Consider the following 26,229-nt stretch of genomic DNA (forward strand, 5'->3'; position numbering starts at 1 on the left):
GTGCCTGGAAAAACCCTAGAGCCCCCCATTAGAGGACTGGAAACAGGGATTGGATTACTTTATGGGGCTGGAACGCCTGGTGTTTGAGGCCCGTGGCTGCCCTAGAAAGCACTACAAAATCTGGAAGAGGTGGGCGGATTACAGGGGGCTGTGGCTGGAGCCGCCAATGCAATAAGATGTAACTGGTGAACAATTGTTTTAAGTACCAGGGCGTGGGTAAGAGTGTATTGCTATTTTCATACGGACTACTTTGCTTGACCAGGATGGACATCGTGAACGGGGCTGGGGGGGACACAGGTAGGGGGTAGTTCTTGTGGGGTGGGGGGAATAGGGTCTGTTTGATGATACTGATTAATATGTAATACTATGTTGATTGCTTTCCTTTGCATTTTTGATACTATGCTCACAGCTCCTCCGGTGTTCGGAGTGCTGTGGATATCTTGCAATCTTATCCAGCACAACAATAAAATCTTGTTCTGAAAAAAAAAAAGGCAGGTCTTGAGGTCCTTCCTGAAGTGAGGCAGTCACAATGATTGCCTGAGGTGGAAAGGTAGTGTGTTCTAGGTCTTTGCTGTGAGGTATGAGAAGGATCTTTCTCTGGCTGTGGTCTTGCGGATATGTTGGATGGTAGCCATGGCCAGTTGGGCTGACTGGAGGTTCCGGAAATGCGTGGCAGTGAGGTACGCAGGTCCCGTGTCGTGTAGCCTTTTTTTAGGCGTGTATTAGGGGCTTGAAGGTGTTTATTTAATTTACTGGAAGCCAGTGTAGGTCTCTCAGGAGTCTGGTTATGTGGCTGCGGTGGGTAATGTTGAGGATGATTCTGGCAGAGGCGTTCTGAATGTTCTTCAGTTTCTTAAGAAGTTTCTGGGTGATGCTGGTGTAGAGTGTGTTGCCGTAATTGATTCTGCTACTGATGAGTGCGTGGGTGACTGTCTTTCTGGACTCTGTGGGGATCCACTAGGTAATCATTCGGAGTGGGCGAAGTGTGTGGAAGCAGAATGATGAGACAGCGTTGATCTGGTGGTTCATGTTTAGTGAGGAGTCCAGGATGTTGCAGAGGTTCCGTGCATGGTGTGGGTAAGGGAGGGGGGGGGGGGTACAAAGCGCTGCGGGCCACCAGGAGTCGTCATAGGTGGTGGAGATGGAGCCCCTGAGGAAGGGATCTCTATGGGTTCTGAGAGGAACAGAGGTAGTCTGACGTTCTGTATTCAGCCAGTGAGAAAGGAGCAGATCCATTCCAGGACTTTGTCGGGGTTGCAGGCGTCATGAAGTCTTGAGAATAGGGTGCGGTAAGAAACCGTATCGAAGGCGACCCAGATGTCCAGGAGGATGAGTGCTGCAGTCTCACCTCGGTCAAGGAGAGCGGTCACGGTGCTGTGGTTGCTTTGGAAGCTGAATTAGGAGAGGTTACGAATGTGGTTTGCTTTGATGAACTCTGAAAGATGGGTGATAATGGCCTTGTTGATAACCTTGACTGGGAAGGGGAGAAGAGAGATGGGTCTGAAATTCTTGAGCTCTGACAGGTCAACAGAGGGTTTCTTCAGCATGGGGTTGATCTCTGCGTGTTTCAAATCTTCCGGGAAGGCGGCGGTGTAGTTGGAGCAGTTGATGGTGCGGCAGAGTTGGGGCGATAGTGGTGGCTGCTCTGTTGAAGATGGGATGTGGGCAGGGTTCCGAGGGAGATCCAAAGTGGGTGCTATTCATGATCTTGAGGGTGTAGTCCGCAGTGAGGGGAAAGCAGTTGAGTAAGATCGGGTGGGTTGGGCGTCATGTGGTGGGAGGGTTTTGGGTAAGTGTCGAGTTTGTTGCAGAGTCTTGGGTGGGGGGATGTCTGCGGTCTCTGTGCTGGGTCTAGCGACCATAGCAAAAAGTTCTTTACTATTAAGTGCGTTGGGGTTGATCCTTACTTGCAGGGCCTCTTTCTTCTTTGTTTTTATGAGGTGGTGGTGTGTGGTGCCAGTGGTCTTGAAGGCTAAGTGGTCTTCCGGGGTCTTGCTGCACTTCCATCTCTTCTCGATCGGTCTACAGGTGCGCTGGACTCATGAAGGGTGGTGGAGAACCAGCTGGCTTTCTAGGAGCGTTGCTTGCTTGGGACTTTCTAGAGGGTAGCCAAAGAGTCAATGCAGTCGGAGATCCATCAGTGGAAGTTGCGTGCTGAGGTGTTGGCATCAGTGGATGTTGGTGGAGGGGTTTTGCTGACGGCGGTGGTGAGCTGTTCTTATGTGACCTTGTTCCAACTGCTGCAAGGGTAGCGGTGGGCGTGGTGGTGTATGGTAGGTTTGCTGAAGGAGAAGTGGGTGCAGCAGTAGTCGGTCCATTGGAGCTTGGTGGTGTGGCTAAAGGTGTTGTTGTTGCTGGCAGTGAAAATGGGGTCAAGCGTGTGTCCTGCTGAGTGGGTTGAGGAGGTTACCAGTTTATTGAGTCCCACGGTGGCGAGGGTCTCCAACAGAGACTAGGTGTTTTTTTCACTGGAGTTGACCAGGTGAAAGTTGAGGGGGCCAAGGAGGATGTAGTCTGTAGAGGTGAGGACGTGGGGTGCGAGAAGTTGATAATGGAATCCCTGAAGGGTGGATGACGTCCGGGGGGTCTGTAGATGAGGGTGCTGCAGAGGGTGGTGTTCCAGTTGGTCTGGACCTGGAAGTGGAGATGCTCCATGTGGGTCGGGAGGTCTTCTGCGTAGTTTGTGCGAGGAGGGTGCGTTTGTGTACGATTGCGATGCCTCCCCCCGGTTTGTTGACGCGCTTCTTGTGGATGATCTTGTAACCTTCTGGGATGGTGGTGACGAAGCCCAGGGAAGAGGTGGAATTCATCCATGTTTCCATGAGGAATGCATGTCGGGGTCGACAGAGTCGAGCAGGTCCCAGCTCTCAAAGGCGTGTTTGTGGGAGGAACGTGTGTTCAGCAGGATGCTTTTCAGGCAGCCGGTGTTTGTCGGTTGCGCAGTGGGTGTGGCTGGTGTGCAGTGGCAAGCGAAGGTGCAGCTTCAGTTCCAGCAGGAGAAAGGGCCTTGGATGTCCATCCACGATGTCCAGCTGGAAAGGGAAGTGGCGTCCAGTGTTAAGGGCATTGAAGCTGTTGGCGTCATAGCAGTGAATGGTCCGAGAACCAGGGAACATGGCGCTGGGTGTGGTCCAGGCGCAGACGGGCAAGATCAATGGACTGCACCTTCACTACGCAGTGCCCACCATTATGTAGTGTGCGTGGGAGGGATGGACAGCTAGGAGGCAAGAAATGTGATGAGTCGGAAAGTGCCAGTGGAGGGGGCGGAGCCACGGGGGATTGCAGTGGCGGGAAAAAAAGAAGCATAGAAGAAAAATACCTAAAAGTGGCACAAGGCAAAAAAGTGGATAAGGACAGTGGAATGGAGGAAGAGAGAGAAAAAAGGAAGGCAGAGCAGAGAGACATAGGGCAGCAGCAGATCAGAGATGCTCTACAACTTGACCACCAGGGATGAGGCGCAGGCGGGAGCTTAGGGTTGGAGGAGGTCCTCGAACTACTGACCAGACAGTCAGCAGCAGCTACCTGGCGGAGCGTGCAGGGAAGGGAGCAGTCTACTGCCAAGATTAGTGGACTGCACTTTCACTGATCAGCTGCCGCCATTAAGTAGTTTGCAGGGGAGGGCTGGACAGTTGAGAGGTGGGAAACGCAGGAAGCGGGAAAGTGGCACTGGAGGGAGGCAAGCTGTTGGGGATAGCTGCGGCTGGGAAAGAAGAAGAAGAAAAGAAAAATGGCCAAAAAGTGGCAAATGGCAAAAAAGTGGCTAAGGACAGTGGAATGAAGGAAGAGAGAGAAAAACAGATAGAAAGAAGGCAGAGAAGAGAGACAGAGGGCAGCGGAGCAGCAGAGTAGAGACTCTACCACTGAACCACCAGGAATGCGGTGCAGATGGAAGCTTGCTGGTGGAGGAGGGCTACGAACTACTGACCAGAGGGTCACAGCAGCTACTGAGGCAGCAGCTACCAGCTGGAGCTGTGCAGGGAAGGGAACAGTTCACTGCCAAGATCAGTGGACTGCACCTTCACTACGCAGCAGCCGCCATTAAGTAGTGTGCAGGGGAGGTCTGGACAGCTGGGAGGCGGTAAAAGTGGGGAGCAGCGGCTGGGAAAAAAGAAGCAGAGAGGAAAAATGCCCAAATATTGCAAAAAGCAAACAAGTAGCCATGGACAGTGGAATGGAGGAAGAGAGAGACAAACAGAAAGAAAAGGCAGAGCAGAATGACCAGAGTGCAGCACAGCAGCAGAGCAGAGACACTTGACAATTGGACCACCAGGGATGAGGCGCAGGCAGGAGCCTGCGGTGGAGGAGGGCCTCGAACTACTGACCAGAGGGTCAGCAGCATCAATCAGGCAGAGCTGTGTAGGGAAGGGAGCAGTCCACTGCCAAGTGGACTGCACCTTCACTGCTCAGCGACCACCATTAAGTAGTGTGCAGTGGAGGGCTGGACAGTTGGGAGGCGGGAAACACGGGGAGCAGAAAAGTCGCACTGAAGGAGGTGAAGCCGCAGAGGATCACAGTGGCGGGAAAAAAAGAAGCAGAGAAGAATAATGTGCAAAAAGCAGCAAAAGGCAAAAAAGGGGCAAAGGTAGTGGCATGAAGAGAGCGAACAGAAAGAAAGAAGGCAGAGCAGAGAGACAGAGGGCAGCGCAGCGGCAGACCAGAGACGCACTACCACTGGACTACCATGGATGAGGTGCAGGCGGGACCCTGCGGGTGGAAGAGGGCCTCAAACTACTAACTAGAGGGTCAGCAGAAGCCACTGAGAAAGCAGCTACCAGGTGGGCGGTGTAGGGAAGGGAGCAGTCCATTGTCAAGACCATGGTACATTTACCACGTAAATCAGGCAGTGATGTTCACTCAGGAAATAACCACACCAGTGTTAGAAAAATAAGTAAAATATGTAATATGTATTATAGTACCAACCACTAAACTACTTTGGTATATTTCTTACCCTGAGATATGAATATACAACAAATACACGATGAAAACAGGTGAGTAAGCGCATAAAATGCATGGGCCTCTCTCTATAGGGGGGCCAAACCATATACTAAAAAAATTAATGTGAAAAGGGTGCCTAATCGAGACTACCTCCCAAGGATCTATAGACCAGGGGAAGCATGGAACCACCCAAGGTAAGTTACTAGGATTCCATAGGCACCCGTGTGCAGAGGTGCTACCCTGGGTCGGTGTCCATATGAATAACATGGGGATGTCGCGGTAAGGTTTGTAACGTTTCAGGACCCTTCCCCGAGGACCCCAAGGAAACCCGTTGGAACAAGAGAGGTTGGAGAGCACCCCAACCCCTGGATACCCAGCGAAGCAGGATACCTACACCAAGAAGTGCAAAGGTGTAACGTGTTGTCGGAACAGCCCGTTGGAGTCAATATGGTACCTCGGCTTTCCAGTTGCTACAGTGACGCATGGACCAGGTTGGTGGAACCTAGGTGTGAATTCTGGATGCGGAGTTCCTACGGAGAGAGGAGTCAGAGTTCAAGACACCTGGATTTGTCCAGGAGGTGCACGGGCACAATGCCAGCCCTAATCAGGGGTACTACACTGTAGGACATAGGCCATGAAGATGCAGCTATGGAGTCCAGGTGACACTGTAGGATCTCAGGAGCCGTCCACAAGCTGTCCCATGTCGGTCGACCAATCGCATGGGGGTCACTGGCCAGCAGGACCACAAACAAGTCTTGGCAAATGCAACATACGTGTTGCAGGATGAAATGCAGAAATGGGGACCAGCACTGTCCGTGGAACTCACCCACTACATATAAGTTAGGTCTGGCCATCTGTTAGCAGGAGATCCAGTGTCGATGCGGACCCCATTGAGTCAGTCTCTTTTGTAGCAGGCACAGGAAGTCACATAGAGGTCTTAGCAGCACACTGATGATGTTGGCTCACGTCACAAGCGGTACAGTGAGGACGTTACTTTTGCAGCTTTGTGATGCTTTAGGTTGGGGCTTCTTGGAACTCAAAGACCTCTGGACTGGAAAGTCAACAAGCCTTGGCAACAGCAAACAGACACAGTGCAAAGGGACTCGGTTCCAGCAACTCCAGCAAGGGCTTACAGTTCTTCAAGGTGCACAGAAGACAGGTCCGAACTCGGGAGAGCAACAAAACCAGCACCTGTGTTCGGAGCCTTGGAGAGTCTGTGGGGCAGCAGGATCCACAAGCCAGTCCTTGTTGAGGTGCCTGCGGATGCAGGGGAGTGACACCTTCAATTCAAAGGAGATTCCTTCTTGCTGTCCTTGATGCACACAGAGTCCATGTGACCCCAAGGGATGCACAGCCATGGAGGTTGCAGTATCTTTGCAGAGTGCAGGGACAAAATCGCAGTAGGGTCTTTCCTACCAGATGTAGTCTTGTCTTGGGGCCCGACTAGTCCAGCATCAGGTTCCATTGTCTAGCAGCTAAAGAGTCTTGCAGAGTAATCTTGGTCCAGCTGAATCCATGGTCCCACCCTCAAAAGAGCCCTTAAGTAACCCGGGAGTTGCACAGCTTCTGCAGTGACTCACCTGTCATGAGGTGTCGGGGACACTACTCTGGTGAACTGACCAGTCAGATGCTCCCAGGGGCCTCTACTTACCTTACTTTCAAGATGGCAGAATCAAGTGACCACCTGGTAGATCTCTGGGCCCCTCCTTGTTGGAGGTGCTGGACAGGGGAATGGCTACTCCCCTGTCCTTTGTATGGTTTCGCGCCAGTGCAGGAGCTGAGGGCCCCTGCACCGGAGTAAACCAGTTTATGTAAGGAGGGCTCCAAATATGTCTTTCAAAGCAGTCTGGAGGCACTCGAAAGCACCTCCATCCTAGCCCAGAGACAACTAATTCTAAAGGAGAGGGGTTAACGCCTCTCCTCTACAGGAAATCTTTTGTTCTGCCCAAGTTAATCTCAGCCGCAGGAAGGGGACAGAACGGTATCTGTGGTCGGTGGCAGCACTGGCTTGCATGCTGATAGCAAAAATTGCCTATGCACACATGAACAACAGTCTTAAACATTCGTATTGCGAATATGAACAGAGAAAAAGTATAAGAACAGAGACAGCAATAATCGTTGATTTCTTAAACATTTGAGATTCAAAGCAGATTTTTAATTGTTCCAAAGGCCAGCCGACACGTGTTTCATCGCGTTAGGAACAGGGTTCACGCGACTCCTCAGGGCTGGAAAAAGATACAAAATATACCATGGAACATCTGATACATCAAACATGATCTTCTCTAGCAACAACAACATCTGAAATACCAGGTGCATCAGAGCATAAAACAGTGGTGCTCAGTGAATGTGTTACATGTGTAGACGCGTTTGGTAAAAAGATGGTTAAGGCAACACAAGTCGTTCCCAATGGTTCTACATGTATAAACGTGCAAATTATGTTTATCCTACAGAGTGTTTACAACACTAACCAGTAGTAAGAACATTAGTCCTACATATACAGACGTGCACGTTACGTCTATCTTGCAAAGTATCACCAACACTAACCAGTAGTGAGAACATTAGTCACCCAGGACACACCCGTGCTCCATGCAACGTAACGTGTGCCCCGATCCTAAAAAAATCCAGTGATGTATTCATCACACACCCCCACAATGGAGAGTATCTTAAAAACGACATACCTTGCGGTCGTGTCGCACAAACGGTAAAGGTCTGTCAAAAAAATATATTAAGAATAGAGAACAAAGGGAGGTCAGGAATATAAATAAGGATTGATACGTATTGCAAGAAATCGCCGTTCTCAAAAGATATGGGCACAGGACGTGTAACTCAAAAAAATGGCAATGTGGCTCACCGGTCCACCGGTTATAATTCCGACCCGGCGGGGCCAGTTGTCATCAGTGGTCAAGGGAAGATCAAGTACGCTTCCAAGTAAAAAATGTCTGCATAAGGGGCGGGGACAAGGAAACAGAAAAGAAAAAAACACCAAATCAGCTCTAAATAAAGCTGATAAAGTTGAGCCCCCAATCCCTCGTTATACAGTGACGATTCGATCGTGTTGAGTTCCAATTCCTACCGTAGCACAATGTGTTAATCCTCTTGGAAGTCTGTAAAAAATATATAAGGCACATTTGAAAAAGGTCGTTATATGGCCGCGACTACGAGTACATAGGCGCTCTGCAAAGAAATAAGCATACAAAACTTCTATGAAGTCAATAGCACCCTTGTGCATGACGCAAACACTAATTGTGGTCCATCACTCAGGTAAATACGTGTGGTTAAAGGAATGTTACCTTTTTAACTTGTTCCTACGGCATCAGGGAACCCCACGCTATGCTGCAGTGGATGGCTATAGCATGCATAAATCTATAAGCGAAAAAAACGGTAGGGGCACTAATTAAAAACACGTTCTGAATCGAATTTAGTAAAACATATGTAAACTTCGGCAGTTAATACTCACAGTAGAAAAGATCAGTCCATTCCGTACGGGGTTCCCGGTTCACTGCTCACTGTATGTTGTGACATGTGACCGGAAGACCCAGGACTTAAGTTTTTAACCGGCAGTGTGAAAAACACGCCCCAGGTCGGGAGACTAGAACGCGTAAAACCGGAAGTAGAGGATCATAATAATACAGCGGCCATAACCAAAGTGACCACCTTTCGAAAACGATTCGTAGTGGGTTCTGCTAAGAGGCCAGTGGTTCGTGCCACACAGATTTCTGATGTATTTAATTCCCAACTGGAGATATAACACCGTTAAGAACAAACACCCCAGTGCAAATCAACACCCAATGATGCGACCTACCAAATCATAGTCCTCTTTTAATTAATGATCGTCACCCCAGTGTTAGTCGCCACCCGGTCACGTGCCAATCTATATCCTAGTCTTTCTTTTCCGTTTATGATTCAATGTCCTATTCACATATTATGCACGTCTATACACACCACATCAATGATTAAAGAATATATAATTGTATCCCATTCTTGAAGCGACCATTACATCTTTTTGTCCTATTGTCTTTCGTACAGATTTTTTCTGTAGATTACCCCATGTATATTTATCTTAGCTACATAGCTAACATATCCATCCATACTAATATTATAAAGAGAGAGCCCAAACCTTTGAGGTGGGTAATCTCAGTACCCACAGCACCAATCACAACATCCAATACAGCGTTGGAAAGGGAAGTTGCAGCAGAAGGTCATAGGCTATGTAGATGACCACCATATATATATATTTTTTTGCAGAGTTTTATATATCGCGAACTTGACCCGAACTGAATCAGGTATCAGAGCGCTTTACATAGCACCAGTTACGTTACATGAGGACACACATTCATTTTTGTTAGGCACGGGGAGATTAAGTGATTTGCCCAGAATCACAGGATGTTTGACGTCGTTACCAAGACTCGAACTCAGATCCCCAGGTCCGAAGTCGAGCGCCTTAGCCGTTAGGCCAACTCCTCTATACATTTAAAAGGTAAAAGAACCGTGCCAGCAAAGTAGTCCCTTGAGGGCGTGTCTGGGTTGTGCTGTGGGTGTGGGCTGGGGGCGTGTGGTACATCCATCACAACGTAGGCTGTGGGCGTGTGCTGGGGGCGTGACAAACGCTGGGGGCGTGTGTCCGCCCTTCATGCCATGTGAGTCGTACATACAAGCGCCAATTACGTTGCTGCGCAGCATCAAGGGGCACGCTGGGGACGTGACACGCTGGGGGCGTGACATGCAGGGGACGTGAGAAACGCTGGGGTCGTGTGTCCGGCCTTCATGCCATTTGAACACAATTGCGCCGCATCCAGGGGCACGCTTGGGGCGTGAGAAACGATGGGGGCGTGTGCTACGTTCCGCCCTTCATGCCATGTGGGTCGTACATTAATCAGAAGATCGTCTGCTGTGGCCGTGTGCTGGGGGTGTGACAAACGCATTTACCTGGAGGCCTGGTAAGTAACGATACTGCAGCCTCTCCTGCGCGCTGTTACTGAACTCTCTCATTCAACCAAATTACACACGCCTACTACCATCAACCAGGGCTCGAGCCAGGCTCAGGCGGCGGATCAGTACACTAATTACATGCGCCTGATAACATCAACCAGGGCTGCAGCTGGGCCTCAAGCGGGAGAACACGCGCCTGCTAACATCAAACAGGCCTTCATCTGGGCCTCCAGCGGGGGAACACGCAAATGAGCGTGTCTGCGGGGACAATTACTGCAGCCTCTCCGACTCGCTGTCACACAACTCTCTCATGAAACGGATTTACCCGCGGCTGATAACTCTCTCATTCAACGACATTACACGCGCCTGCTAACATCAACCAGGGTTGTAGCCGGGCTCAGGCGGCGGATCACTACACCAATTACACGTGCCTGCTAACATCAACCAGGGCTGCAGCTGGGCCTTCTCCGTCCCTATTCTAATGAAACAAAAAATGTTGTCTACCGCGGGATTTTAAAATAAATTGCCCTTGCCAAATACACACATTCTATTTCATACCCAGACAACGTCGGGACGGGCTGCTAGTTAGTTATATAATTCTCATCAATATAATTTCTGAATATAACATATTTACATTTTTGTTGTTTTCTCCTGATCTCGAGCGCAAAGCACCCCCAACATAAGGTACTCTCTACAGATAGTTCACAATAAACACGATACTCCTCCCATTTTTCTTTTCACATCTAAGAGCATCATGTCCTTGGTAAGTATCTAACACAATAAAAAGCCCATTGGTAATAAATTGGTTCCACATATCATACAAGATTTTGTCATCTTTCGGAGCAACAAATGTATTTCCTTATACACAACCCCCAAGAACACTGTCCAAAATGCATCAAAAATTGATTACATGATTCTTTCGATATCAAATATAGTGCATAGTGTGTGTGTCCTGAAATACAAGCCTCATTTGAAAAATATATTATTTGCGGAAAAACATGTCCAAAGATGGTTGACACAAAAATTTGATTCTATTCCTACATCATATCCTCGTCTCTCATATAGTGGGTCCCTCTTGACTAAAATGTTAATCACAACTGGAAAGCATGCCTCATCAGTAATTTTCTAGGCCCCTAAGAAATATTGCAATTCCTGATCATAATTTAAGCCCTGACCCACAGTACGTAAACGTAGAATCCACATGGCTTTCCGGCGTCGCAGGTTCAGCCTGCTTTGACGTGTATCATTAACGACATAAAATTCCACATCTAAAAATTCAATTTTAGCAGTGCTGTGTGCCATAGTGAAATTAATCTCCCAATTGTTGTCATTCAGATATTCAAAAAAGGACAATAGCATTTCTTCTGTACCCGACCAGAGCAGGATGCAGTCGTCAATATAGCGACCCCAAAAAATAATGGAGTCTATATATTGAGCCCCCTTGGGTCCCCAAATTAGGTCTGCTTCTAAAGCCCCCATAAACAAGTTGGCAAATGAGGGCAAAAATTTCGAACCCATGGCCACCCCCCTTTTTTGGCGGTACCACACCCGGTCAAACATGAAAAAATTATTCTCAAGAATCAATTCCATCATGGTCGTAAGCAAGTCCCCTCCATACTGCAGTTACCCATTGCGGAGGTCCTGCCACGAGTGCCGAGGCTCTTTGGGAATTAGCCCCTCAATATCCATAGAAAAACAGTTAAATCAATGTTGTACCTATTTATAATCTCAATGAAGCAAGCATTTGATCATGTAGGCGTCAACGTTTCAACCTGGTTGGATATATGATTTTTGTACAAGTCTTCATTAGAACAGTTTAGTGTGTGTAATCACATACCTGTCAAATTGTTCTGCAGTTCAGGTTAACTTATTGGCTTTATTGCTATAACTTGAAGGGTAGATAATTGTTGTCAAAATAGTGCCCAGCCTTGCGGATGGCGCTGTTTATTAAATAAGACACTGATGGTCTCTCATGGGGTTGGCTTCGAATGGTCCACCTCTCTCTTTAGGTCGAGCATCGGCAGCGCATGCGCTGCTCTGTAAGACATTCGCCCATTTTTGTCATTGGCTTGTGTCATTGTCCTTCGTAAATGCTGGCTTCTGATTTGTTAATAGGTTTGTTAGTCCCTCCTTAGTACTGCGGGTCTTAATTTGTAACCTCCCATGAGGACTGGCTCTTTTACTTCTGCTGTTACATGGTATGTCTTATTTAGTCTGTAAGCATTATTTTCTTTAACGAGTTTCTTCTACTGCAGGCACAACATGCTTTCCTGCAACATCCAGCGTGCCATGCGCGCTTTCACTTTCCAAGCAGCCTGACACAATGGCGGCCACTTCTTTGAATTGAAACAGGTCTCGCATTTACAGGAGTTTGAGCTATTGACATTGTAAATGACAATAGCTTTTATGTATGTGTTTATTATCAAAACAGATAAATAAAAGGCATTGTCATTTACAACCGGCTGACCTGCGGTAATACCGACGTGGGAGGGGTAGGTGACTAGACGCCCTCTGCCAGCGATAATCAGGTTCCGTAACCTATTTCTGGCCCCACCAGGTCAGCGCGTGAGAGCTGTCCGACCCTGGGATCACGGCTCTTGGGAGGGACTGGACGAAGGATTGTCCCTACGACACACTCCAGGTCGTATACTTGATTCCTCTGATTACTGAGGGATCTGTCAGCAATTATATGAGCTTCTTTTTGGTCCTGATGAATTGCCTGAGCGGCAAGAAACATGTTGACCACACGTTCACTAAGGGTTGAATGAGGCACGATTACTTTAATTGTCCCGCCTCAATACCCCTTATCGTTCCTTTTAATAAAGCAGTGAGCCATACTATTAAATTCTTTTCCCCATGGACTCCACTGACTTTTTTTAGACCACACTCACGCTCACTATTGCACTTTTTTAGGCCCCTCACACTCACACACCCTTTGGCTAAGGAATAAAAGAACCCCGCCAAAGTGCAGCATCCGGTGCTGCCCGACAGGCATTGCACCGCCAGTCTGTCGCAGGGGCAGGATACCGATGATGACGCTGGACGATCGCCGGGTGGGATGACAATAGTCGTCCAACCGGTGACCTGTGTGAGGCATCCCCAAATTCCGTAAAGGGTTCACAACATTCACTTTTTTCTGTTGAACTCAATATGAGAGAGAGGTTCACGTTAGTCATTTAGTTGACTTTGTCCGGGGAACTCTGTAAATTCTTTGTTGTTGGTACTTTCTGGGACACATACATTGGACCCCGTTAAAAATTGTCCTATTTTTATGATTCCCCCTTGTTGATACAATTGTCATTTACAATGCCAATAGCTTAAATTCTCGTGAATGCGAGACCTATTGCATTGCAAATACTTGTTTTTTTTATCCTCTCAGCTGCAGCTGGCCAAAGAAATTGTGTGCTACTTCTTGTAACATCACAGTAGTGGCCGGGTTGTGGTGTACTGCAGTGCTGGTAAGTAATCCCACTGTCGGGGAGATACACTTGTGTAGTGGCAGGGCTCCAATTTGATTTTGATTTTTCTTTTTGCATTTCCTCTTTTTTAATACTAATTAATGGCTTGATTCAAACATTTTTCCATTTACAGATTCAATTGGCAATTAGTAAGGAAAGATTATGAAGTTATAAACTGTTTTTTTAAATACAGAATATTTGTATATAATGGAACACGGTTTATCTTTGACCTTTCATTGCACTACGATAATTTGGTCACAGAAAACATTTACTTCACAAAAGATACACCAAACTGAAATTTGATCTGCTATTTGGTTCCACAAAGTTATTGTCTGGCAGCTGACTAAATCACTTTATTTACACCCTCCATTGGGGAACAAACTATGAGAAACAAACTACACCTTGATATTAAGTGCTGTTTAAGCATATAATATTTAATAACTGGGAAGAAAAAAGAGATTGATTTTTGTGTCTAATTCATGTAATTTGGGTTATAAACTCAATTTTGTTTTACAGATTATGCATCGTGATATTAAACCTGAGAATATCTTAATTACTCAGTCTGGAATTATTAAGGTATGCGATTTTGGCTTTGCTCGGACATTAACAACAAATGGAGATATATATACCGATTATGTTGCCACACGATGGTATAGAGCACCAGAGCTGTTACTGGGGGACTCTAAGTATGGAAAGTAAGTACTTTGTAATAGTTTTCTTTTGTGCCTTTAAAGTTCATTCATTTTTGTGGAAAACCTTTTAGATCACTAATACCCTACATATTTTTACTTTCTGAAAGAGCAATTGTAACAAATGCGGAAGCATCATTATAGTGCATTTGGGGTGTCTTTCATGCACTCTACATAACATCTGTATGCTATCCATTGAGTTGAACAGCTAGTTATGATTAGTAGCAAACTGGATTATTTCACCTGAAAGAATTAAGTGCCAAGAAGCAACCCTCTGAGGTTTTGCATGCTCATTCCACCAGAACTAAGGGTGCAACCACATCCATCTCTACACACATTAACCAAACACTACTGTCTGGACAGTCAGGTCCGTAGTGATTGTCACTTTGCCTGTTCGGTCCTGCAGGACCTTTTAGTGTGAAATTGTTTTGCAGCCCCTCCTCCATGGAGATATTGCTTGGGTGGCTTGTCTAAAAAGGTAAGGAAGCTACAGCCAGAAGTCTCTAACAGATGAACAAGTTACTTACCTTTGGTAACGCGTTATTTGGTGGAGACTCCACCTAGCCACAGATTCTTTACTGACCCACCCATCCTTCCCGCTCTTCGAACAGATTTCTAGGGTCAAGGCTATTCTCGTTTCAGGGCCCTAGTATTCCACATATGTGGTTTGTTTTATTCGTGGCTTTGCACTCCTGGCGTGGAAAGTCGTGAAAAGAAACTAACATCAGCAGCCTGGGGTGTCCCCTATACAGGCACTGCGCATGTCTCTTGCGGCGTGGATGATGCCACGCAGAGCCGAACGATGCCACCTACCGGCATGCAGGTATACTGCTCACGGAAAAAGTCCGGTAAGGTCTCTATAGCTAGATAGAGTCTTTGCCAGATAATGTGTTACCGAAGGTAAGTAACTAGCTTTTTGTGCATGAAAGTCTAATTTTTCCCAATCTTGAGTTTTCTCGCCAAATTTCAATTCAATCAATCAGTATTTTCTTTATTCGATTTTATAATAAAATCATACTAGTGTCATGTCATAAAAGGTCCAACATGTTTATACATAAAAAAAAACAATAGAATGACGTAGTATCTGAATATAAAAGGCATCAAGGGGCCAGCTATACCCAAGATCATTCTCTATCGTGCAGCACTATAAACCTCCATAAGTAACTTTGACACATTAAAACAAAATGTTATGTTTTAAGAGCTTATGCTAAAGAGATTTATATAAAGGATACGTACATGTGGGCGTTTCAGAATACTTAGTCCAGAGACACTCGGAACAGATAAACTGATTAAACAAACCCAGCATAAAATAGGTTAACAAACTACGCTGGTGAAAAGGCATTTCAGTGGCTCTATCCCAGGAACTGTTTTTACCATTGCATAGCTTTTAAATAATGGCTTAACCAGAGCTGAGGTTATCCTCTCTATGGTGAAATTCCTCTCTTAACCAAGCAACTTCTTGTTTAACAATTCCCTGAGGGTTTGTGAATAGCTCTGGTTTCCTAAGTGTTTTAAGATTCTCTTTAACATATACCAGCCAGGGAATATTGGACATATCCAATTGCATGGAATCATACATGACTGATCTATTAAGAGTTAATTCTTCCTTTAACCGAACTGCACACCACAGCAAAAGAGGGTGCAGTTGGACGTAATCTGCAATGTATCTCATCCCTAGCTCTTCATGCAGTACCTCAGTAGGGCTGCATTGCCCAACCTCCAAGAGACCCCTGAAAAATATATTCTCTGCCACCTCAAATGAGTCTAAATTCACATAACCCCAGATCTCACTAGGTGGAGATGAGAATGCATTTGGCTTTATAGATCTCCAACATAGTTCTCAAGGGCTTTTGACCAAGCATGAAGAGAAGTCACTGACTCCGGCACACACCCTCTTAGGGTTTCCAATGTTCTTTATTAGTAGTTGCCAAAAGAGCCTAGAATCTATTAAAATTCCAAAACTAGTCCAATGTTCTATCTTGCTTACGATCTGACCTTGGACGGAGAAGTTGGCACGTTTGTGTTTTTGGATCCAAAACCCTGACATGTGACTTTTTAAAATTAGTGAGTAAATTCAGACTAACCATAAAACCAACAAAAAGATCCCAAAACTGCTGCAAGTTTCTAGCAGTACGGGCGATTAAAACTGCGTCATCTGCATAGAGGAGAGCCTGGAGCAATCTGCTCAGCCTGGAGCAATCTGCTCCTGACTCTAGGAACATCCACACCTGGCTCAAGGAGTTCATTCTCCAGGCTGTTGCTGAACATAATAAAAAAAGATGTGGGCCAAGATGCAGCCCTGATGGATCCCCCTACTAAGAGTAAAGTGCTTGGTGCATTCTACATTACTTCCATAGTGGACTGATGCCATCAACCCACAGTGAAGGTCCCTGAGGAAATTAACCACATTTTGTTCCACCCCCATGGAACTCGGCTCTGCCTAGAGTTTCACTCTGTTAACCTTATCAAAGGCGAAGCTGAAGTCCATGAAGGCAAGATGAAGGGACTCCTTGGTGGCCCGGGTATATTTATTGATGACAAGATGGAGATTAAGATTCTGCTCCACTGTGCCCCGTCCAGAGCGAAACCCGTTTTGGACATTGGACAGTATTTTACCTTTCTCTGTCTAATGAGCTCGGCTTTTAAGTAAAACCCTGCTTACAACTTTAACCTCGACCAAGATAAGGGAAATAGGTCTGTTCCCCTTCTTGAACACAGGTACAATAACTGAATGAAGCCATGGCTGTGGAAGGGAACATCTAATGGAGGCATTCATATAAGAGGGTCCAGAGATCACGACAGGACTTAAACAAGTCCCCAGGAACTCCATTAGCCCCAGGAGCTTTTCCCACAGGCAGAGATATGATAGCGCCTATGACTTCCTCCCAGTAAAGCGTCAGCTTCCCACCATGCTTGCCTGGAGTAGGTCCTCCCACACCTCTTTTTTTTAGGTTTTTAAGTTCTACTGCGGCTTTATACACAGCACTCTCTTACCTCCCCCATCGCGCGGTGGTTTTTTCTGCACCGACAAAAGATCCTTATAGGCATTTGTACCGCTATTATCAAACTAGGGACAAGGCGTCTGAAACTCAGTCATTGCCGACCTAGAAAGGGCGTTGTTGATGTAAGAGCAGATCTTATCATAAGTCAATTACCTCACCTGGGCCCCATCCAGCTACTATTACATGTCGTGGAGCCCACTTCGGCAACACCCTTCTGCCTTGTCTTACTGATGGTTTTTGATTTCCTTTTCAGAGACTAAGTCGAAGGTAAAGCTTCCAAGCAGGACAAATCTGGTTTCTGTACATGACCCGTGCTCTGTCATGGTCGGTCTTAAACTGTGCATAGGTACTGGTCAAGTGCAACCAGATGACTGTAAATGCCACTTAATACTTTTTAGCGCTATTTTTGTATTTAAACATTACAAATTCATAGCTCCAATTTCCCCAAAGGATTTTAGTAGATTTGATGTTGTTTTATTTATTAAAATATTCTATATTTTGCTAAATTTATGTGGGATTTTTCTCATGTTTTGTTTTGACTTTATCTGTTTTGCTACTGCATAAATACATTACACATTGCCTCTAAGTTAAGCCTGTATGCTCTGTGCTATAGCTACCAGCGGGTTGAGCTCAGATTTATTTTGTGACTTCTGTGGATCACCCTGACAAGGAATGTGATTATTAATTGATGTGGTTACTTCCAACACAACTAATACTCCAATTTCTTACAATTATGAAAGAACTAGCTTGTTCAAACCTCAAGACCAAGCCTAGCAAAGGCAGGAGATGAAATCCACTGGCTCAAGGATTTATCCACCACTGCAGAAGTAAGCTTGTTCCATCTTCGCACCAAGAACACAGGGGCGTAATACGGAACATGGTAAACACAGTATTACTTCATTAACTATGAAAACCTCCAGACCAAGCCCAGCAAGAGCATAAAGGGAGCCTATTTGATCAAAGATTAATCCTCCAGCTGAGCAAATAGGACAGTTCAATCCCATGCGGGACATTTATAGGAAACCTAATAGACGAAGGCATCATCCTTAATTCCTGTCTTTTCAGGTAACACTCCAGGGAACCTGAGTGATTATAGGCCAGCCTTCTATCTTTCTTGCCCAAAGTAGTGATAAAAGTCGGCCAAAAATAACATGGGCCTAAAAACTCATGCCTAAGCCTAGCGGAAGTCATTGGAGGGAACAACGTGACCAAAGGTTAACCGTTACTTCGTAGTTTATTGTGAATCAATCTTAGAACCAAACAGCTACAACACAGTTCTCCATCAGCCTTGTTTTCCAGGTAGTGTTAGGAGAAAGATACATATGAAAAGGTTTTACCTATGAGCTCCAACTTTAGAAAGGGCACTGGAATTTCCAAGAATTTAGCCATGAACTGCATACCCCACAGAGAGGACCTGTAGCGACGAGAGAGACCATAGACTAGCACTGCACTGCGCACATGTCCAACCAGGAGTATAACAGGAGACCTAAGCAATTACAGTCTAACACCTGAAGATCCAAGACCATTAGGAAGCCTAAGAGGATTCAAAATTGGCCAATGAAATCAAATTAGTTTCATGCACTTAACAAAATGCTCCAAGGAGACAGAGAAGTTCTGCCCTAAAACCCATACTGCATGCAAAGTATTATTCCAGTTGAAAGCCAATCAACCTGAGTCTTAACATCTAGAAGAGTAATATCTGTAGAATAGAAATATGACCTATAATGACCAACTATTAGATTCATTTATCACCATGACACCTAATCATACATATGATTTTAGTGATCAAGAAAAACTACCTGACTATGTGAACCAAATTAAAAATCCCCCTAATGAGCACAATTATTCATTTGAGAGGGATCCAATGTCACCCCTTAATCTTAACCCAGCAGAGAGTTTATAGGGAAGCTAGTGGTTAAATCCTAAGCCATGGACAAAAATGCATTACCATTAATTATTCAGAGGAGAAAAGCTCAAATAATTGCATTTTCCGGTTGAAGGATCACCATTCTAAGAGACCTCAACATTATACGCAACTGCTGGGTAACCACCAAGGGGCGGCTGATGACCCTGGAGAAGGTGACATCCCTGTCAATATCTAGTGCTCTGGTCTTGCCAGACTAGGTGTTTGTCAGCAGGAAGACTACTACATAACACCCTGGAAAATGTATGAGCCGGAGTAGAGGGGGACTACTGAAATTTTAAGAAACAAAGTTCTCCTAGAGAAATATTCCAATCTAAATAATGTGAGCTCCAAATATAGGTGTGACGATTCAATGTAAATTTATCTAGAAGAATTTTTTCATATAAAATATAATTGATGATTGCATATGTCGATGAGTTTTCATACATATAGATTGTTCTTGCTTGTCAATTTATTCAACGGAGTGCCGGGGTGGATGGCTGCTGGGGAAGTGGTCTCAAGTAAGAGTGAAGAGGAACCTCATGAATTGGGGATGGACAAGCGGATGATCATTCAGGTATAAAAACTGATGATGACAATGAAGGTCACACTGTAGAAGACTTGGAAGAGGGCCTTTCAATAGACAGGGCACAGAAGATACTTGTTCCAGCTGGCAAACCCCTGGGTGACCTCGCCAAGTTTCATCACTTTTGCAGACAGCTGTGAAGACGTTTTTTCATCTTAGGGCATCAAAAGGCAACCCTCTGGCTCAAGTAAGGATTCTGAAGTTGTTATGCATACTAGACGGGGCTTGATTTTCTCTCCCTTAGTTTGTTTAGTACAATAGAGGGGATATTGAATCATTGTCTTTCTCAACAGTCTAATGAGGTAGTATAATTTATGGGTTCAGTTCAAGATAGTTATTTCCCACCAATAACATCGGTTCATTTACGATTCCTGAAAATAGTAGAGAGGGAGAGAGAGAGGACCCAATCTCCAATGTCTGTTCCAAGTTTTGCTTTAATGGTCTCTAAATCGTTCTTCCTTGATAAGACTTGTCGTAAAATAGAAGCGAGAGAAAGAGCTTTCATCAGGACCCATCCTCCTGTCTCTCCTCAACAATTGTCCCCTTCTCCCCTTTATTTTATAGCCTAGGGTGGTTGAAGCTTCTCACTTCCATTGCCTCCCACACTTGGCAAATGGCCACTGTATCGTTCATACCCTCTCGGTATCCCTGTTCTCTTTCCTGATACGTCAGTTTGACTCTAGAGTCTAAGCAGGCCCCACCTCTTTTACTAAGAGACCAGCCTTTCCATCTTCCATGACTTCTAAAAAGCGACGTTGGAATTCCTTAATCTTCCCGAGGAGTCCAAGGGAGGAGGTTAACTCCCTCCCTTGCAAAATCACTCTGCCACACTTACTACAGAAGCCATCCGAAGTCTCTCCTTCTGCTGCAGCAGCCCTTTTGAGTGGCTTGCACATCAAGAGTCAATCATGGTAAGTGGTTGATTGTTGATAAGCTTTCTGAGTGCTCTATGAACTTTCTTGCTGGAAGAATTGTTCCTCTCTTTAAAGAAACTCCATTGAGGTTTTTGCAAAATGTGATTACTTCTGCAACCTTGGGAAGAGAATCCTCACTCCTTCCTCACTGTGTTACACCAACCATGATTCATATAGTATTTCAAAGAACAACCAAAGAAGTCCATAAAGACAGGTTAAAAAAGATATCGGACACTTACTTTGAGTTTGATTTGCTCTTCCTGCCCACTCCTGACCTGGCGGCATATGCAGTCAGAATATCCCATCTTTATGTCTTACCTAAGACAGCACATATGCTTTCTCTTCTGAGACCTTTTGTTTACTTACAGAGGGCTTAGAGGCTACCCATTGCTTACCATTGGTTTGCTTCATTGTCACTCACATTTGCTTACTTCTTAATTGTCCGCTTCTGAAGTCTTCCTTCCTCTTTGTGTGTTTCTCCCTCCTCTGGAGCATTGATGCATTACTTACGTCCTTCCACTCCTAATTTTGTTTGGTGCCTCTTTTTTGTTTTAGTTTAAACAGCTTACAAGAATCAGTGTTTTTCAGCTGTCTCCCTCGTGTTCTTCTCTGCCTTCCATGCTTCTTGTCCAGTCCCTCCTGCCTACCCGCACTCTATTGTCCAAGTGCTTACCCAGCCCTCGCAATCTCTCAGTTGTCCGTGTGCCTGCACCCAGCCCATCCCAAACCCTCTTTGGTCCATCTGCTTGCCCAAGGCCCCAAAGACCCCATCTGTTGTCCTACTGCCTGCCTCCAAACTGGGTGCATGTTGGGACTAGTGAGGCCTTGGAGGTACTGCACCAATTTATTAATGTTGTCTTTTTTATCTATGAAGCCTATGGGCTAATTGCCTGCTATTACTTGCCTTTTTCTTTGAAAATAAAAGGCTAGATTGGAACTCTAGTCGAATGCATGTTCTTCTTGATAGAAATGCTATATAAATTTCTTTTTATTTCAAGTGAAAAATTCCAATGCAATTTTCACATTTTAGCCTGTCGGATGGTTTCTAGGCTGTATGTTTATGTATATACATGTATATATATGTATGTTTGAAGGTACTACGTACATGTTGTTTTTTTTGCTAAACATACATATGTATGCATTTTTAGTTCTCGCCTAGGCAGCGCATGTGCTATCTCTCCGAGACATCAAGTAATCTGTATATGTGTTTAAACTCCACTTACTCCACCCTCTTTGCTTTTAATTGGTTTCTTCACTTGTCTGTTTTAATTTCTTTGTTTTACAAGCCAAAGCGCTTTGTAGTTTGTCCTCTATTTCTTTGGGAACGCTAATATAGCACCACCAAACTAAAGTATACATGCTGCTAGTGGAATTAAGTGTTTGTCTTGGAACTCTTTTTTTTCATGGATTGCTTTTTCTTCTGTATTGCAGTGTTTGATGCACGTCTGTTGTGCCCCCACCGTCATCATCCCTACTGTTACCCACTTTCGTTGTCCCCCACCGCTACCTGCCTATTTTCCTTGTTAATTGACGCTTCCTGCCTTGATCATTATGATAATAAGCATTTGAGTGTTGCGAGTGTCGTGTTAATGTTATTCTTTGTAATTTGTAACACACTTGTAACACACTCGAGAGCATTTCTGTGATGCGCATGGTGTTGAGTGTTTCATAACACATTGGAGAGCATTTCTGTGATGCGCATGGTGTTGAGTGTTTCATAACACATTGGAGAGCATTTCTGTGATGCGCATGGTGTTGATTGTTTCATTGTTATTGTCTCCCGCCTTACCTCTGTTTCACTTGGGCTGGAAAGCAGAGGGTGCCTTTGAGAGCTTCATGGGGTGTGAGCTGCAGACCACCACCAAATGGGCAGCAGCTGTAGAGTCACTGGGAGCTTTTTATGTGAGGTCTAGCAGGGAAGGGACGCTGCTGTCAGTGGCAAGGGTAAGGAGGTGTTGCATGCTGTAAGTATGTGCTTTTGTTCTTATGCATGCATCATAATAAGTTTGGAGGAGCTGTACAGGTCACGCCACAAATAGAATTGTATTTTGGCACATGTTATTTTTAGCATGTGGCTAACAAACCACTATTTCTTTGGGAACGCTAATACAGCACCGCCAAACTACAGTATACATGCTGCTAGTGGAATGAAGTGTTTGTCTTGGAACTCTTTTTTTTCATGGATTGCTTTTTCTTTGGTATTGCAGTGTTTGATGCACGTCTGTTGTGCCCCCACCGTCATCATCCCTACTGTTACCCACTTTCGTTGTCCCCCACCGCTACCTGCCTATTTTCCTTGTTAATTGACGCTTCCTGCCTTGATCATTGTGATAATAAGCATTTGAGTGTTGCGAGTGTCGTGTTAATGTTATTCTTTGTAATTTAAGATCACACTCGAGAGCATTTTTGCGATACGCATGGTGTTGAGTGTTTCATAACACACTCGAGAGCATTTCTGTGATGCGCATGGTGTTGAGTGTTTCATAACACATTGGAGAGCATTTCTGTGATGCGCATGGTGTTGATTGTTTCATTGTTATTGTCTCCCGCCTTACCTCTGTTTCAGTTGGGCTGGAAAGCAGAGGGTGCCTTTGAGAGCTTCATGGGGTGTGAGCTGCAGACCACCACCAAATGGGCAGCAGCTGTAGAGTCACTGGGAGCTTTTTATGTGAGGTCTAGCAGGGAAGGGACGCTGCTGTCAGTGGCAAGGGTAAGGAGGTGTTGCATGCTGTAAGTATGTGCTTTTGTTCTTATGCATGCATCATAATAAGTTCGGAGGAGCTGTACAGGTCACGCCACAAATAGAATTGTATTTTGGCACATGTTATTTTTAGCATGTGGCTAACAAACCACTATTTCTTTATGGTCGCGGGAGGATGAGGAACTAAATTGTCCCTGCAGTATTTTGCATCTCTGCTGCATTTAGCCAACCCACCGACCTATCTCTCTCTGTGGCTATTTGGAAGTGCTGTGTAAAACGTGTTTTCTCTGTGCTTCCTTTAAACGGGAACGATTTGTACCAAAAGTGGTGCAGGGGATTACCTTTCTTAGCTCCATTACAAAGCCCGGAGGAGCTGTACAGGCCACGCCACAAATACAGTTGTATTGTAGCACATGCTATTTTTAGTATGTGGCTGACAAATCATTATTTCTTTCTTGTCTCCGGAGGATGAGGAACTGAGTTGTCCCTGCACTATTTCGCATCTCTGCTGCGTTTAACCAACGCACCAAGCTATGTTTCTTTATGGCTATATGCAAACATTGTGTAAAATGTGGTTTCTCTGTGCTTCCTCTAAACAGGAACGTTTAAAGTTTGGTATTTTATTTAAACGTTAACGCTGTTTAGCATTTCAACTTTCTCATCACCTGCTTAGAAAGTGCTGACTAATTGCTCACCGATCCACTCCAAAATAATACCATCAGTTTTGACGGCAGTGAGGCACCAAATAATTTGTCATTATGAAAACCAGCTGTATACATTTTAATAAGATTGTATATGAAGTGCTCATGCTAACAGTACACATTGGAGAGGGGGAGTGGTGCACGGTTACCCTGCTTGTGCTCTTGCATGCACACTATCTCGCTGTGTCTCTGTCACCTTTCAAAATATGTGTGTTAGTATGTTGTATGAAAAACACAAGCAGAAGTGGACTGGCCCATAACTAAACAGGCTGATGGCTTTCAAAGGCCTTTCTGCTGGGGCAGAGTCAGTCAAACGTCAGGAGGCAAATAAAAGATGCACTCCTTTTATTCCACAAAACGTTCTAAGGCCTTCAATCCAGGCATGCTATATAGAATTTAAAGGGTCTTAATTTTTCCTTTTTTTTTTAAACAAACTTTATTCATTTTCTTCATTTCACATAAGTACATCATTCAGGTGATCGTATAAATCACAATATAAGCACGCGATTCAGCAGTCACTTGCGCCCACATCAAGCCATAACCCCGTTTCACAGTTGCTCATCCAGCTTGTCGCCCTCACAGTCGTGAGGAGAACAGTCCAGCAATTCGGGAATCATACCCCACCCGGCATATGTCATGGCCCTGTAGGACTAAATCATGTGGCCCCTAGATGATGTAAGCACTGACGACATTCAGTCATCCCAACAGATAACAGTGAACGTAAAACCCCCCTCCCCAGCCCACTCCCCTCCCCTAACCCTCTCCCCGAAACCCCGCCTCCCATCAGACATGTCGCTCTCCCTACCAGTGTACTCATTGCACAGTATTTATTCCTCTCAGGTCCTTGGAATCCCTGTGACAGTGGTCCGTGTTCCACCTAGAGGGATGCACCCACGCTAGACATCTCCCCACCTACCCTCTCTCCCTGTGGTCTATGGTTGCGTTCTCATGTAGGAAAGGGTGGCCCCCACTCCCGGAAGGCTTAGTCATCGTCATCAGCCGGGTTTTTGAGAAGATCCACCATCGCCACCCAGCCTGAGTGTCCCCTCACAGTCCGCCCACTTTATAAATTCCTGCCGCCAGTGTGCCACACTGGGGCCCGCCGGCCTTCCAATGGCTGGTGATCTCTCGTTTGGCTAGGACTAACCCCAGATCTAGGAACTTACTGGTAGGTTTGTTTTGGGCAGTGTGGGGGAACCAGTGCAGCAGGCACACCCCTGAAGTAAGCTGCAGCTCCCTGTCCGTCACCTCTCAACTTGGCGAGGACCTCTCCCCAGTACCCATGGAGCAAAGGACAGTCCCAAAACATGTGCATAAATGCTGCGTCTTCCAGTCTGCATCACAGGCAGGCTGTTGGGGAGCCAAAGAACTCATTGATTTTGTGAGGAGTGAGGTACCCCCGATGAAATACATAGAATTGTATGAGTTGGACTCTTGCATTTCGAGAGCATTTCCATGCCTGTTCTTGTAGCATGTCCCAGGGCCTTGCCTCTATAGGTGTTCCCAAGTGAGTCTCCCTTTTAATGCGCAGTTCCTCCAAAGGAGCCCTTACGCCCTGCGTCAGGCTCCGGTACAAACACGTAACCGCCTTGATTCTACCCGCGGAGGTGTCCACGTATTGGCAAGGGAGGAAGACCTGTGGTTCCTCCATTCCTTTCCTCCAGTGCCTGCGCACAGCAGCCGTCACTGCCGCATGCAGGAGGAAGTCTTGAGGAGGCAATTGTCGTTCCATAAGGTCCTGAAATGGTAAGAGGGTACTATCTGTAAATAGGTCCCCAATGGAGGAGATCCCCATCTCCCCCCATTCCTGCAGTCACTGCCAGTCCCCTCCGTGAGGTAACTCCTCACAGAACCACACCGTGATGTCAGGGGTATACGCAGTGCTCATTTTATTTTGTCGTAGAGCCCTATTCCAAAACTGCCGTAACACCCAGAGATCCCTGGGCACCTCCCTTTCGCGCACCGGAAGCCGGAGCAGTATCCGAATCAAGTGACAAAGCCCTGGGTCCCTACCTCTCTGATCCACTTCGGCTCCTAGTTTCCCCGCCATCCGCCGTGCAAACCATTGGAACTGGGCCGCATGGTAGTAAGCCTCAAAATCAGGGGCTGCAAAGCCCTCTTCTTGCCTGGGTCGCATCATAGTAGTCAATGCCACTCTACGCCTCCCTGACCCCCATAGAAAGCCTGAAACCATTGAATTTAGTCGGGCAAAGCACTTCCCAGTGGCCCATAACGGCAACGTAACAAAGTAATAAAGTAAATGGGGCAAGGTTATCATTTTTAGTAACGCCACTCGCCCCGCGACCGACAGAGGCAGCGACCCCCAGAAGTCAAGATTGCTCTTGGTAGTTCGCAGGGCCCGCCCTACATTACCCTCAAATAAGTCAGCAGCCTCATGGTAGACTTGGACC

At 45.8% G+C, this 26,229-nt stretch overlaps 1 protein-coding gene across 7 annotated transcripts in view; it reads left to right on the forward strand.

Annotated features, from left to right (window-relative positions):
- The window catches only part of LOC144769184 (uncharacterized), a 4,448,662-nt gene that overhangs the window by 507,878 nt on the left and 3,914,555 nt on the right, over nucleotides 1-26,229 (forward strand). For 5 of the 7 annotated variants that reach the window (XR_013598674.1, XR_013598675.1, XM_078653198.1 and 2 more), the window contains exon 4: nucleotides 13,839-14,017. Coding sequence is in view for 4 of the 7 variants with exons in the window: in XM_078653198.1 (XP_078509324.1) it covers nucleotides 13,839-14,017 (179 nt within the window). In the remaining 3 variants the exon portion in view is untranslated. Of the gene's footprint in view, nucleotides 1-13,838; nucleotides 14,018-26,229 lie in introns of those variants that run through there. The other 2 variants (XM_078653201.1, XM_078653200.1) reach the window with 1 other exon arrangement.

Source organism: Lissotriton helveticus, chromosome 7 (genome assembly GCF_964261635.1).
Source record: "Lissotriton helveticus chromosome 7, aLisHel1.1, whole genome shotgun sequence".
Classification (NCBI taxonomy): domain Eukaryota; kingdom Metazoa; phylum Chordata; class Amphibia; order Caudata; family Salamandridae; genus Lissotriton; species Lissotriton helveticus.